General features: G+C 40.1%; 1 protein-coding gene across 1 annotated transcript in view; it reads left to right on the forward strand.

The window, feature by feature from the left end:
- Positions 1-537: 537 nt before the first annotated feature.
- BRIP1 (BRCA1 interacting helicase 1) overlaps positions 538-13,681 on the forward strand; it is a 47,318-nt gene continuing 34,174 nt past the window's right edge. Inside the window, exons 1-10 of the mRNA XM_066333510.1 lie at positions 538-577; positions 1,111-1,239; positions 1,853-1,964; positions 2,343-2,537; positions 3,261-3,388; positions 3,878-4,012; positions 9,013-9,303; positions 9,774-9,986; positions 10,278-10,477; positions 13,257-13,389. Of these exons, the coding sequence (XP_066189607.1) occupies positions 1,147-1,239; positions 1,853-1,964; positions 2,343-2,537; positions 3,261-3,388; positions 3,878-4,012; positions 9,013-9,303; positions 9,774-9,986; positions 10,278-10,477; positions 13,257-13,389 (1,500 nt within the window). The 5' untranslated portion in view covers positions 538-577; positions 1,111-1,146. The remainder of the gene's footprint in view (positions 578-1,110; positions 1,240-1,852; positions 1,965-2,342; positions 2,538-3,260; positions 3,389-3,877; positions 4,013-9,012; positions 9,304-9,773; positions 9,987-10,277; positions 10,478-13,256; positions 13,390-13,681) is intronic.

Below are 13,681 nucleotides of genomic sequence, written 5' to 3' on the forward strand. Positions count from 1 at the left end.
AAGCAGCTCTGCCCGGGTGGTGGAGATGTGGCTGAGGGGAGCGCCCGCTGCGCTCCTGGTGGATGTGGTCACGCCACGAAGGGTCTCTGCGGTGTCGCCGGCCCTGCCACCTCCTCAGGGCCAAACTTAGTTCGGAGCTGTGCTCGTTAAAGCGAGTCCTCCTCCCAGAATGGGCTGGGGAAAAGCCTTGGAGCGAGGTGGCCTTTCCTTTTGGAAGGAGGGGTTGCATGTAAACTCCTCTCAGCCGTCTCCTTTTGCTAAATTACTTTTTCCTAGTGGAAAGCTCGACGGTGAAACTGAATCGTGCCATGTATTGGTGCTTTTTGATGGATATGTTTAATTATTAAAAGTCAGATGAGGACACAGGTCAGAGTTGATTTGTCCCAGGGAATCTGCTGGTTGAAAGTTGCTCTCTTACTTTGTCAGTGCTGGAAAAGTATGAGCAAGAAAACCCCTGTGTTGTTCAAAACTATTGTCTCTCAAAGCCATTTATGCCTCTTCAATATTTGTAGTTCAATAATTTCATCTTTTTAACACAGGGAAATTTTCTGGCTTTTAATATCCAGAGATATTCAAGGTAATAATCACAGAATAGTAAAGTTAGTGATACTCCTCTTCCCCTGACTATTTGTGTTACTTGTGGAAGAGAGATGCTTTTAAACATCTCATTTTTCAAGTCACTGTCCAGTTTTATCTTTTGGTATTACAAAATATACAATCTCCTGTGTGTTTGTAGTTTATGGCCTCTTGCAGTTCAAGCTGATGGACCTCTAGAGTTAAAAAACTGGCTGGTTTTAGTGACTTAATATTCTAAAATACTTTTTCCTGCATGGATTTGAGTTCCATCTCCAGTCTGACTGATGGAATCTGAACTGGTGTGTGCAGCTCATGTGTTTTTATTTAAATTGCTGATGTTACTCTTTGGCTGGTGGCAACTTGTTCTTGCTTGTAATGAGGGCAAAGTCTGAAATGATGATGTGTGGGATAAATTCCTGTATCCCAGTTCTGTTAACATCCTCAACTGTTACCAGGTGAACAGCTTCTTCTTTTCAGTTGGTGCTGCATTTGTTTGAGGTTTCATGAGTTACTAATTCTATATTTTAATTGCAGTTTTAAAACCTGAACTAAACGGGAGAAAAACTGGCCATGCCTTCAGACAGGGCAGAATATACAATTGGAGGGGTGAAGATCCTCTTCCCCTGCAAGGCTTACCCCTCCCAGCTGGCCATGATGAATGCTGTGAGTACAATTTCTACTGGCATTTGCCAGACTAAGAGCTTGTCTGTTCCAGTATTTGGAATTCCAAAATTCCAAAAATGTGGAACTCCAAAATCTCTTTCCAATAGAAAGCTGGCACGTTAAACTCAGAGCTTGCAGCATCTTGAGGATTTCAGCTGTAGCCACTCAGTGTTCTCTGTGCTGTGGAATATCTGGGCCCTGATTAGGGGATGGTGAAGTGCAGTTTGGATTTGGGAGCATTTATGTCAAGGAACAAGTTCCATGTGGTGTAAATATGTGGTTATTTGTCTAGGTGTGCTCTAAGAACAGTTGTGTGCAGATGTTCCAGTTTTGAGGGGGGGAATGATTTAGTAAACACATTGTTTAAACTGATTAATTATGTATAATAGTATTTCAGTGAGTTTTCTTTTCTTTTGGAGAACTTTTCAAAATGAATTATTGCGTTTATATTTAAACATTTTTAAAAACCTTTACCCAGTGACAGGACAGCAGGACACAGCCTTAAGATGTGCCAGGAAAAGTTTAGTCTGGACATTAGGACATTATTGCTGAGATTACCTAAAGACATCTGCTTTGTTTTCTGTTCATTCTGTTTCTTTTATTCTCTTTAAAGATTGTTAAAGGCTTGAATACCAGGCAGCACTGTTTGCTGGAGAGCCCCACAGGAAGTGGCAAAAGCTTGGCATTACTTTGTTCTGCATTGTCGTGGCAGCAGGCTTTGTATGGTGAGTGTCTTAGTGTCTGCACAGGTTTTATTACAAACTAGAAAATGACTAATTGGTTTTTATTTAAACATTTGGGGTCAGGTCTGGGTCCAGCACTGGACACTTTGCCTTAATGGCAGCACAGAGCAGTGATGCTAAGCTGGGGTCAGATCCCCTGAGGGAATGTGGCTGCTGGAACTTTGGGAGAACATCCTCGTGGGTTGATTGGGAGGAGGGAGGTGTTTTCCTTTCTGTGCACTGCACTTCTGCAGAGGCTGCCCACGGCTGGTGCAGCTCCTGACTGCTGCCTGACCTTCCATCTTCCCTGCTGTGCACCTCTGGCTCTCCTGCCCAGTCTGGAGTGGTTTTTAATGACGGACAAATTACTTTTTACCCCAGAGAAACCAGCGCCGAGCTCATCGTGTGACAAGGAGGGCAGGAAGGCAGAGCCATCCCCACCCTGTCGCTGCAAGTGTCACTCCCAGCCCAGGAGCAACGGGGCTGCAACCAGTGGGACTCCCAGTGCTCCTCCTCCTGCCTGCAATCCTGACACAGCAGCTTCCAGAAATCCTGGAAGCCCCCTGACAAACACAGGTAACTTCATCTGGAGGCATCGAAAATTCTGCAGCTTTCCAGCCAGGGATGTTTCTTTTACCATCATAATACCAGACATGGTTCTGCCCTGCATGAGATCTGCCCAGTGGTTCATGGGTCTAGAAATGTCTAACACAGTTTCCTATGTATATTAGATAGAAAATGTTTATATTTCCATGTATATTTATAGTAATTATATATATTAAAATATAGTAATTATATATATATATATATAATATAGTAATTACATATAAATATAATTATATAGTAATTATATATTAATAATATAATAATTATATATTAATTAACTGTCTAACACAGTTTCCTATATATATTAGATAGGAAATATTTATATTTCCATATATATTTATTAAAATTATGGATATTAATATAGTAGTTCTTTATTAATTGTTGTAGTCATTCTATATTAATTAATATACTAGATATACATTGATTTATATACCCATTATATATTAATAATATATCACATATTAATTAGTATACAATAATTTTATAGTGTATTATATTAATAAAACAATAATTATTATCTTAAGTACTATATATTAATATAGTAATTATATAGCTAGTAAATATAGGTATATAAAATATATATTTCCATATCTATTAATAGTATTCTCTAGTAATTACATTTTAAAATGTTTATGTAATCCTTATTTAATGCATCCCTAGTCATGGACTTCTATTTTGTTTTGTTCATTACAGAATGTAAGGAAAAGGAAACACTAGCTTCAAAACTGTCTGCCAAAAAGAAGTCATCCCTTTGTGACAGTGAGAAAGATGATTTTCAAGTGGACAGGAAGAGGATTCGTCCTTTAGAAACAGAGCAGCAGGTGAGCAGATTGATGGGCACTGGGATAAATCTGGGTGTAGTTCAACCAAACTCTCAACTCCCAGTTCATGTCAAAGGGGAGGATGTGGGGAATAACTGAGTCATGTCACAGTTAAGAGTGACAGGGTTTTATTCATTTTTATTCTTGTTACAGGGAGTCCATTGTTGCACTAAATTGTTCATTTTACCCTGTCCTAAAATCTTTCACATTTAAACAAGTAATAGCCCCAAAATATATTTATTCCCACTTGATGGTATTGTAATTTCTGTAAGTTTTGTAACACTCAGAAAGCAAAGCAGAAAATCTCAGCAATACCTACAGATTCTTTTATAGTTAAAACTTTATAGCTTTCTCTGCTGACTTTTGTGTGGCTTAGGTTTGGTTAAACTGTTGATGCCCAGTTACTAAAAGCTGAAACAAGACCTGGAGTGCCAGTGTGAGCACATCCCTGTGCCCAGTGCATTTTTACACTGTTTCTTTCCCCAGCAGGTCAGAAAACGTCACTGCTTGGCAAAAGGAGTGCAGTTGGTTGATGCTTTAGAAGTTTATAATCAGAGAAAAAATGGAGAGCTGATTGTTCACTCTGAAAAAAGCATGAAAACAGCTACTTTTTCTCCTCAAACAGTGAGTAATTCAGTAGTATCTTTTACATCAGGAGTGGTAGTTCAAGAAGAGTTTTAAACAATATTTTATGTGAAGGGGTTATGCATGAAATGCAGCTGAGTGATGTTTGAGCAAACATTGCAGCTAATGCAAAGGTTCCTCACTGTTTTGTTTTTTATTTCCACTTTCTGTAGCTGAAGTATCACATCAGAAGTTAAGATATAGATTTACACCTGTTTCTGCAGCTTTGTTAGGCATTTTCTGCATTTCTTCCTGTTTGAAAACAGATTTTAACATGAATGTTTGTTGGAGCAAAAGCAGAAGAAGAAGAAATGTGAGGCAGTGGAGGGCTGAGTGTGAGGCCAGGTGATGTCAGTGATGTAGTAACCACAAAGGAAACCAAAGGCTCTAGGATTGCTGTAAGACACTGGGAGCTAAATATTTTCTCAACAAAAGTGGATTTGTATTCTAGGCCATTTGATGGGAGGTAGTTTCTATTAATTTTGGAAGGCTCTGTAGATTTTTGAGTAAGATTTGGAATGCTTTGTGCCGCTGAGCTTCTGTTGGTAGCTTGAAATCCAAAGGCCACCAGAGTGTGCTGTTGATTTTCAAATAAAAAGAGCTTCCCACCTTCCTGATTGTAAAACGTCCTTTGGTGCTTCAGTGTGGGTACATGAAAAACTTGATTTAAAACTTCTAGAATTTTCTTGTCTAGAGGAAAATGGAAAACTAAACAGTATACTGTTGGCTGCATCTTTAGAAAGAAGTAACCTAAGAAGAAAGAAAGAGTTTTTTTCTGTTGAAGTTAAGAAAAAAGGGATTATTTCTGTTAAAGTTAAGAAGAAAGGAGGGTTATTTCTCTCTTAAGTTTCTTTTCAAGCATGAAAGAATGAGGTATTATTTTGCTGTGATCAACTTTTCTCTTAGTAGAACAAGAACTTGTCTGGATTCAAGAAGATTGCAGAAGGTAAAGCCTTATTTCTCATGAATTGTTCTGAGCCTTACCTGCATTTGGTTTAGAGCAGGAAGAGCATCACAGCACAGGCTGTGAGGTGTAAAAATGCTTTTCTAGCCTGGCTTAGGAAATGAAGCCAACAGAGCTTCATGGACAGTGTATTAATGTGATAACAGCATTGTCTTGTTCACTGAGGCAGCCCTGCCTTTGAATAATAACCTGTGTTTTACAGTGCTCAATCCTCTGCTTAAAGCAGATTTTTTAGCGAGTCCTATTTATTCTCCAAGAGGGAGAGTGGGTTGGTTGTTGTCAGAGCACAGAGGTGCTGCCCAGCCCTGCTGCATCACAGCACCTGCAGATGTGAGTGAGGCTGTTCCCACTCCACAGCCTGGGAATCCATCTCTGCCTGCTGCTATTAGCTCCTGCAAGTTCCAGAGTGAGTCTAAAGGGGAAATTGTACCCTCAGGGTACTCTCCTGATTACTCCTGTCAAAGCATATGGCCTGAGAAACTGGGGCAGCTGCGTTAAGGAATCCCCATTTCCACCAGGGGAAGAAAGTAAACAGTAAATGGAGAGTAGTGTAACAAACACTTGGGGTATCAAAAAACAACTGTGAAAAGAATCTGTCTTAATGTGCTAGCCCATTGCAGTTTAACATATTGCTTACAACCTGCACAATGGGGTTTGAGTGACTTCTGTTACACATTCCAGGGGACTGGCAGCCTGTTACAATCAGGGTCTGGACTCCAGAATGGGCTAATTTACCACGATGGGATGAAGAAAGTTGTGGATTTGTATTACACGCTCTCACCTGACACCGTATCTGATCCTTTTCCTGCTGATTGACGTTTTGAATGAGCTCTTTGAAGCAAGTTCCAGCTTAATTAAAACGTTTGCTTGGTTAGCAGTGATCTGTGAAAGCCTGTGATAAATATTGAACCGGGTTCACCTGCTGGTGACTGGGGGAGGATAAACAGCTGCTTTGTGTGCTTTAATCAAGAGGCTGCAGCAGCAGCAGAATGCTGCCCTTTCTGAGAGCCTCCAAAGGAGCAGCTGAAAAGCTCTGCTAATGTCACTGCTGATATCTCCCCTAGATTGTGCTTGTGTGATATTTCACACAAGAGACATTCACTGCTGCAGCATTCGGGTGCCTTTGTAGCTGGGAAATGTAGATGGAGATATGAAGAACTCCTCTTACCTCTTTGTGTTTCAAAGATCACAGCCCCAGTGTTTGTTTAGCTCTATTTTACACACAGGACAGGCTGGTGGACTTGATTATTCCTTTTTTAATCGGACTTCCATGTTTTTTGCTATATAAATATTGATGTGATAGGCTGTTTTATCTAGCCCTGACAGAGGTACAAACAAGCTGCATTAGCCTAAGGTCCATATAGGCTGATATCTGATCTCTAGTGGCATCTGTTCCTGGGTGTTTCTCATTAAACACTGCAGAAAGTACAGGAGGATTTTTTTTTTTTCCCTCTTCCAAATGAAATCCCTCGTTCAGATTCCAACAGCTAAAAAGAGGTTTAGTTCTGAAGCCAGAGGGTATTAAGAAATACGATTCTGTTGTCTTAATATGAATTATTTCTACTCAGCCTCCTGCCTTAATTCCTTCATAGATAAATGGAAACATTTTCTAATTTTGTTACATCTTAACCAGTATCTCTGTGGTATGAGTTGTAAAAATTTGTGCTTTGGGGCATCACTGCCAAGGAAACCCCTTGTTCATGGGGAGGTTTTTTTTCCTTTCTGCTGTAGGAATGAGAGAGGAGCACCACATCAGGTGTTGCTATATGATATCCACAGTTGGTTCTTCTTAGAGAAATACAGAATTAAAATAATTCACCTTTAATAAAATCTAAAGGTGTATTTTAAGGATTCAAGTGCAAATTGAGTCATTTGAGTAATGTCGAAAGTGAAGAACTCAACTTTTAAACTGTGCTTTCACCAGTTTTCTAAAGTTTTTCTTCATTATGAAGGACCATCTAAAAAGGTCCTTTATTTATTAATGTATTTGGGGCTAATGGTGTCTGTGGCTTTCAGAAATGCTGTGACTACTGCAGGCAGTTTTATTTCTTAACTGCTTACTATAAAATCAGCCTGAGTTTACAACTTTCTCAATATTGTGGGTTTGAGTGCTTTTTGAACATAAAACTTTTTTCAAAGTTAAAGGTAACATTTTAGTACTGGAATAATGGCTAAAGTGCTTCTTAATACCAGTATTATACCAATTCCAAACCTCTTAAACCAAACTTTTAAGCCCACCTGTAAAACACTGTAATTTATAAGCCTCACACATAAGAAGACTTTATTTCTTTTTTATGAAAAGAATAATATCTGGTATTTTAAGCTCATCATAGGAGAACCTTCTGTTCATGTTTTTATAAATTAATCTGAGCTGCATTTTTCTGTTGTTCTAAGAACTCTTGCAAAACAGCTGCCTGATGGGTCCTAATATTTTTCTATTATTTTATTTTTATGGCTTAGCATAGCAGTGAAATATTAGTGGTAAACTCTCATCTTAGTGTATTTCCCTCTGAAAACCCAATCTGACTTGGATGAAAATTAAAAAATAGACATGTTCTTACAGGCCCTACACAGTCACTGCTCCAGTTCAATTAATTTTTAGCTTTGTAATGTGGTTTTCATTATTTCCAGGAGCAGAGCAGAGGCTGACTGATAGAAATATCCAGGTAACATTTGCACTGAAGCTTTGTGTGTGAGCACAGAGCTGGGCATGGCACGTATGTAACATATACCATATGTCAGCTGTTTCCTGCTTGCCTGGTGACAAGAGCCCCATTCATAACTCCTCTTTTTATCCTTTCAGTGAATAAGTAATTATTCAATATAGGAGGCAGGATATTTGGAACTGGCTATTTAATGTGGCAGCACAGGGTAATGAAATCTGCTGTTCCTGGCAACCTGAGAGGGGAATGTAACAATTCCAGCATGGGTGTAACTTTATCTGCTTTGAGGCCTGTTTATTTGGCACATCAGTGAACCTTTTATCCCAGTGAGTGGCAGCTCCAGAGGGTTACATTTACATGCTTTCTATCATGTATTGTAATATTTAATGGCAGACAAGGCTGAGTGGGGCTGAGGGAAACACAAACTTGCTTCTCCTTGGAGTGGAAGCTGAAGACAGCTTGATCCCCAGAATTGTGGTGTAACACACAGCATGACTTAGCATTTGTTTAGAATGGATAATCTGACTGCTACAGTTCAGGGGAGGGAGGAGTCCTGCACTGGGCAGCTACATGTTGATACCTGCACCACCACCTGCAGCCCAAAGACAAACTCCCTGACACTGGCAGAACTCGTTATTTTTCATGAGTGGTGTGTTTGGACATGGTTACACTTGAGTTCCTTCTTTCCTATGTGTCTCTTCAAGCTCATTTTGACAATTTCATGTCAGTTGTTCCAGTATTTAATGTTCTGAAACACGGTGCTTCTCAGGAAGGAGAAAAAAAAAAAAGCTCTTAACAAATATTTTACAGGATTAGGTTCTGTTTAGAATTATTGTCTATGTTTCTTTTATTCTCCTGGTTACTCCATGGCCTTTGGCAGAAAGGCACAGCAAACATGTTTCTAATGGAGAATGTGTGGTGTAGTCTGTTTTATCTGCACACAGAGTTCCTGAACTGTCTGCAAGTTCTTCTGCTTGCTTTAAGGAAAATAGTTATTTTAATTTGAGTGTCTGTTCCGAGTTTTCTTCATTTAAAGGGTTTGGATTCTTGCTTTTTAACAGGAGTGTCCTGAGCTGAAGCTTCAATGTGACAAGCTTCATTTGCATTATTCACCTGTCAGTATTCCACTGGATTGATAATTCTTTGATTTGGTTATGATAAAATTGTGATTGCTGGAAGGGTGGGGCTTTTTAGGGATTTCCAGGCACAAGGATGTGGTACTTTAACATTTTGGAACTTTTTTGCATCTCCAAGGGCAGCCCTGGTGACTGACCCAGCCCATCCCAGGGGACACTTTCCAGACCAAAAGCAGATTTAGCACATTCATCTCACAGTGGGATTTTGTGAATCATTCTTTTTGTCTGGCTTTGCAGCCTCCTGGCCCTTGCACTGAGTGTTCCTGTTCTTCTGGGAAAGAAACTGGTAAAGACCCCAGCCACACAAAGAAGAAAGAAAATGGAGATCAGTCGTGTGTTCCCAAAATTTTTTTTGGGACAAGAACACACAAACAAATAACCCAGATCAGCAGGGAGCTGAAGAGGACAGCATATTCCTGTGTCCCCATGACAATCCTTTCCAGCAGGGATTATACCTGTATCCATCCAGTGGTGTCCAACAGTGGGAACAGGAATGAAATGTGTGTAGAATTGCTGGAAGGAAAACACGTGAGTAATTCTGTTTGAGAAAACGAGCACTCATTAAACAAAGTCAGATTTAACAGCTGCAGTGAGTAACGTTTTTTTACTTCTTTATATTGTGTTGGTTAAATGCCACCTGGTGACATTAAAATTAAATATTAATTGTTAGAAAATGTTGATGCACAGTTGCAATACTGCAAAAACTTACGGTGACAGGAGTAAGATTTATGACTGCCAGGTTAATGTTGCAATAAGACTTAAATTATGTCTGGGTTTATAAATGAAGGAAAAAGAAGTGTCCCTTATGGATGTACATTTCAGAAACATGGATTTACCTGACATGAGGTGTTATTGTCTGGCATAAAAAGCAGCTGTTAGAAATGTCTCCAAGAAACAGCCAAATGCATGGAACATTGGAGGACTTTAGGAAAATTTTAACCTGCTTGGTTTTCATTATTTCTTGTACCCACTGAGTCTCTGTACTTCTTTGCTTTCAGGGCAGGTCCTGCTCTTATTACCATGGTGTTCACAAGCTCACTGAGCACCATGCCCTGCAGCCTGTGTGCCAGGCCTGGGACATTGAGGACCTGGTGAGCCTGGGCAGGAAGCTTCGTGCCTGTCCCTATTTTGCAGCCAGGGAGCTCATGATGGGGGCAGACATCGTGTTCTGTCCCTACAATTATCTCCTGGACCCACAGATCCGGGACAGTGTAAGTATATTGGTGAGCAGGGCCAAGAGCTGAGTTAAAAAGGAGTTACCCACTGGATATTGTGTTTCTGTGGTCAGCTGAGATCCTGTTCATGTCCAAAATACTCTCTACAAAATAACTCCTGGGGTTTTACCCCCTCTTGGATATTTTCTAGCTTATGGAAATGGACTCAAAACCTGAAAAGCTTCATTTACACTGTGATACAGAATATGCATTTTTAACAGCATCCTGTCAGCTGCTGTTTCTCATGTCTTTCACTCTGCTTTACTAGACAAGACCTTTCTTTTCCAGATGGACATTAAGCTGAAAGGCCAGGTAGTCATTTTGGATGAAGCCCACAACATTGAGGACTGTGCTCGGGAGTCCGTGAGCTTCGGCGTTAGCGAGAGCCAGCTCCGAGCTGCCCGCGAGGAGCTCGATGTCATGGTCAACAACAACATCAGGCAGGAGCATCATCAGCCCCTCCGAGCTGTGTGCTGCTCCTTGATAAAGTAAGGCAACTTTTCTTCCTTTTTATCAGTTAATATTGGTTAAAATCACCTTTAGATGGCATAAGTTACTCTGTTGCATCAGGTGAAACGCAACAAAGGTACACTTAAAGCTGTGCAGTTGTTGGATTTATGTTGATTTAAGGAATCCACAGGGTTTGATGTATTTAAAAAATCCGCTGGTCTCACATGGAAACGTTGAAGTTCTCTTTTGAAAAGTCTTGAATCATGTGCTGCTCTTTATGGGGGCTTTTTTAGACTCTTGGTTTGTAAAGCTCGGTATGAAAATTTTTTTAAGATGGATTTTGTATTTCACACGTTTCTGTTTGCTTATCTGACAAATAATAATAGCATTATTTTGTCAAAGAATGAATCAGTTCATGTTTATAGAATGTTTTCAGAGCCTTGGACAGGAAGCATTTGGAATGAGTTGGAATCTGTTCTTGGAATCAGATTGGAATCCACCAAATTCTTCCTAGTCGAAAGTGAATTTGTCAGTCATGCCCTTTGTTTCCTCTGGGAAACAGCTTCCTGGGAGGGGAGAGCTGGACATAAGTTGAAAATCATGAGAGGGGATTTAATAAAAGGAAATGGACAGAAGCCCAGGGAGAAACAAGGGTCCAGGGCAAAGTCTTTTGGGTGAAGTAAAAGTATCAAAGTCAGCAGAATAAAGTGAATAATACTACAAGTGGCTTTGCAGTTAACTGAGGTTAGTGTGTGCAGTATCTTCATTTTGCAGCACAGCACAGGAGAGTTTCACTCTCCCATCCTCACTCCCTTCCCAGAGTTAATGTTTGTGTCACACAGAGACAAGGCACTTTTTCTGCTTGGCAGAAGCCAATTCTCCTACCTTGGATATTTCAAATGTTAAACTTCAGTAAAAGATAAGAACAGCGTGGCTGAAGATTTGATTGCCTCAAGCTTTTTAACCTTATCAGGAAAACTAAGGTTGATTGTCCTGGCAAATCTGCCAGCAGCATGAAAAGCAGTTGCTGGAAAGCAGCAGAGTGGGTGTAAAGAGGCAGTAATAGGTAAAATGCCCCTGCACATTGACATGGCTTTGCCAAATGCATGGGGAGCTAAAAAAAAAATTAAATCTTAGTTTACTTGTAAAGATGCTGGGCCCTCATTCCAGAAAGCACTTAAGGATGGGCTTAGTGCCACAGAGGTGCTGCAGTGACCTCTGGGAGGAGTTTGCAGCTAGAGCAGTGGAGGTGTGCTGGCAGGCCCCGCTGCTGAGATGCACATTTAGCAGCACTGATCAATGGAATATGCTGTGTCAACAGTGGAATTTTCTGGTACTGAGGGAAGCAGCAAATACTCTTCCTGGAATTGAGGGCATGTGCGCAACATCCATTCATTCTTTTCCTGGAAATACTGCATACAGCAATTTTCACTTTAAAACCAGAGATAGCTTTCTGGGAATCAAGCTAATTTTATTTATCTTTCCTGCTTAGCTCAAAAAATAATATAACAGGCTTTGCAAGTAAATGCTTTAATGTTTGATGGAGTTTATTGGAGAATTTAGGGTGGTTTTTGGTGCTTTTTGTCCATTCTGTTAAGTTTGTATTTGCATTTATTATTTCAAAAGTATGTGATGGTGTTTGAAGTTCGTAACAGGGAAACATTTTACACTTCCTGTAGTGTTTTATCCATTGTAAATCTATTAAATTCCTGTCATAGGGGCCTTGTCCTAATTTCAATTCCAGGTCTTTTTGATGTCACATTGGAGGAATTGTGGCCAAATTCTGCCTGTGTTAGTGATCACCATTCCTTAACGAGATAAAGGAAATTACAGCCAAAGAAATGATTGTTGTGGCAGTATTTGTGGGGTTTTGTTTGCATTTAACCTGGCAGAAGGGAAGTTATATTTTAATTGTTCCATGGATCAGATTATTTGTGGTGACAGGGCAGGAAATCTAGAACTGAAACAGTCCCAGAGCCTTGCTCTTGAGTTGATAATGATGAACTGGTTTTGCAGGTAAATCTTTTGAGCTGTTGCAGCACTGACAGCTGTCTGTTTGATGCCTCCTGCCTTCTGATGGAGCAGACAGCTCCAGCCTTTCCTGGGAGAGAGGGAGCTGCCTGCTTTTCCAGCAGAGACAAGGTCTTGTGGTACTGCAGGGATGAGGGAGCACGTGCTCACTCAGAGAAAATTCCAGCTCTGCCACAAATGAGATCAGCTCTGTGTTTAGCTCCTGCTTTTAGCAGTCAATCACATTTTGCATTGTATTGCAATTATAATTCTGCTTCTAGTTGCAGCAGTTGCCAATACCTGTGGGTAGGTATAAAAGTGCACTTTTTATTACCCCACTTTCCCTTCCATGAGTAAATATGAAAAGTGTTCATTTCATGCCTCAGGATTTGTTCTTAATTGGAAAGTCAGCAGGTTACAGGGATGATAAAGCAACCTGCAGCAGTTGGAGTAGTGATGAGTGGCTTTAGATATGCAGCAGAAGTCTTGCTTGAACGAGCCTGACATATCATAAAAGGAAATTACATTTTAATTCCTTTTCTTTATTATCTATTATATGAAGTATAAACATGTGGGGAGAAATTTTCTTCTCATTCCAATGAGCTGCATCCAAAGCAGTTCCACAGGAGTTCAACAGTGAAAAACAGGCATAAAGGAAAAGCAGAACCTCTCTCCTTACATGTGGTAAAACATTTATCATCATCTTAGAAGTCTGGTGCAATTTTTGAGGTTTGCTTTGTACGTGCAAAGTGTCTCTAAATCTCTAAAATCAATGCTGAAATGATTTCTGCTTTTTCTCTCTTTCAGCTGGTTGCAGGAGAGCTCTGGGCAGCTGGTGGAGAGAGCCTATGAAACTGCCTGTAAGGTGTGGAGTGGCAAAGAAATGCTCAGCTTTTTGCACAGGATGGGAATAACTGGGATTACTTTTCCCATTTTACAGGTAATGCTGTGTGCTGTATGAATGAGCACCACCGTGTGTAATATTGATGGTGTTAAACATCTTAAAATGCACGTAAGTTAAATGCAAACAGAGCTTTTCATTTACTGCAACACTGAAAAGTTGTCTGAAAATGATCCCTGCTGAAAACTCAGGAGTAATCCACTGGAGCTACTGGAATTTGTGGAGAATCAATGTTTTGAAGGATAAAATTGCTCACATACAATTATTTGAATTGAACCATTCAGCCAGTGGTGTTTTTGCCTGTTCTATCCAGCTGCATTTTTATTGAGTG

The sequence above is a fragment of the Sylvia atricapilla genome, chromosome 20 (genome assembly GCF_009819655.1).
Source record: "Sylvia atricapilla isolate bSylAtr1 chromosome 20, bSylAtr1.pri, whole genome shotgun sequence".
Lineage (NCBI taxonomy): Eukaryota > Metazoa > Chordata > Aves > Passeriformes > Sylviidae > Sylvia > Sylvia atricapilla.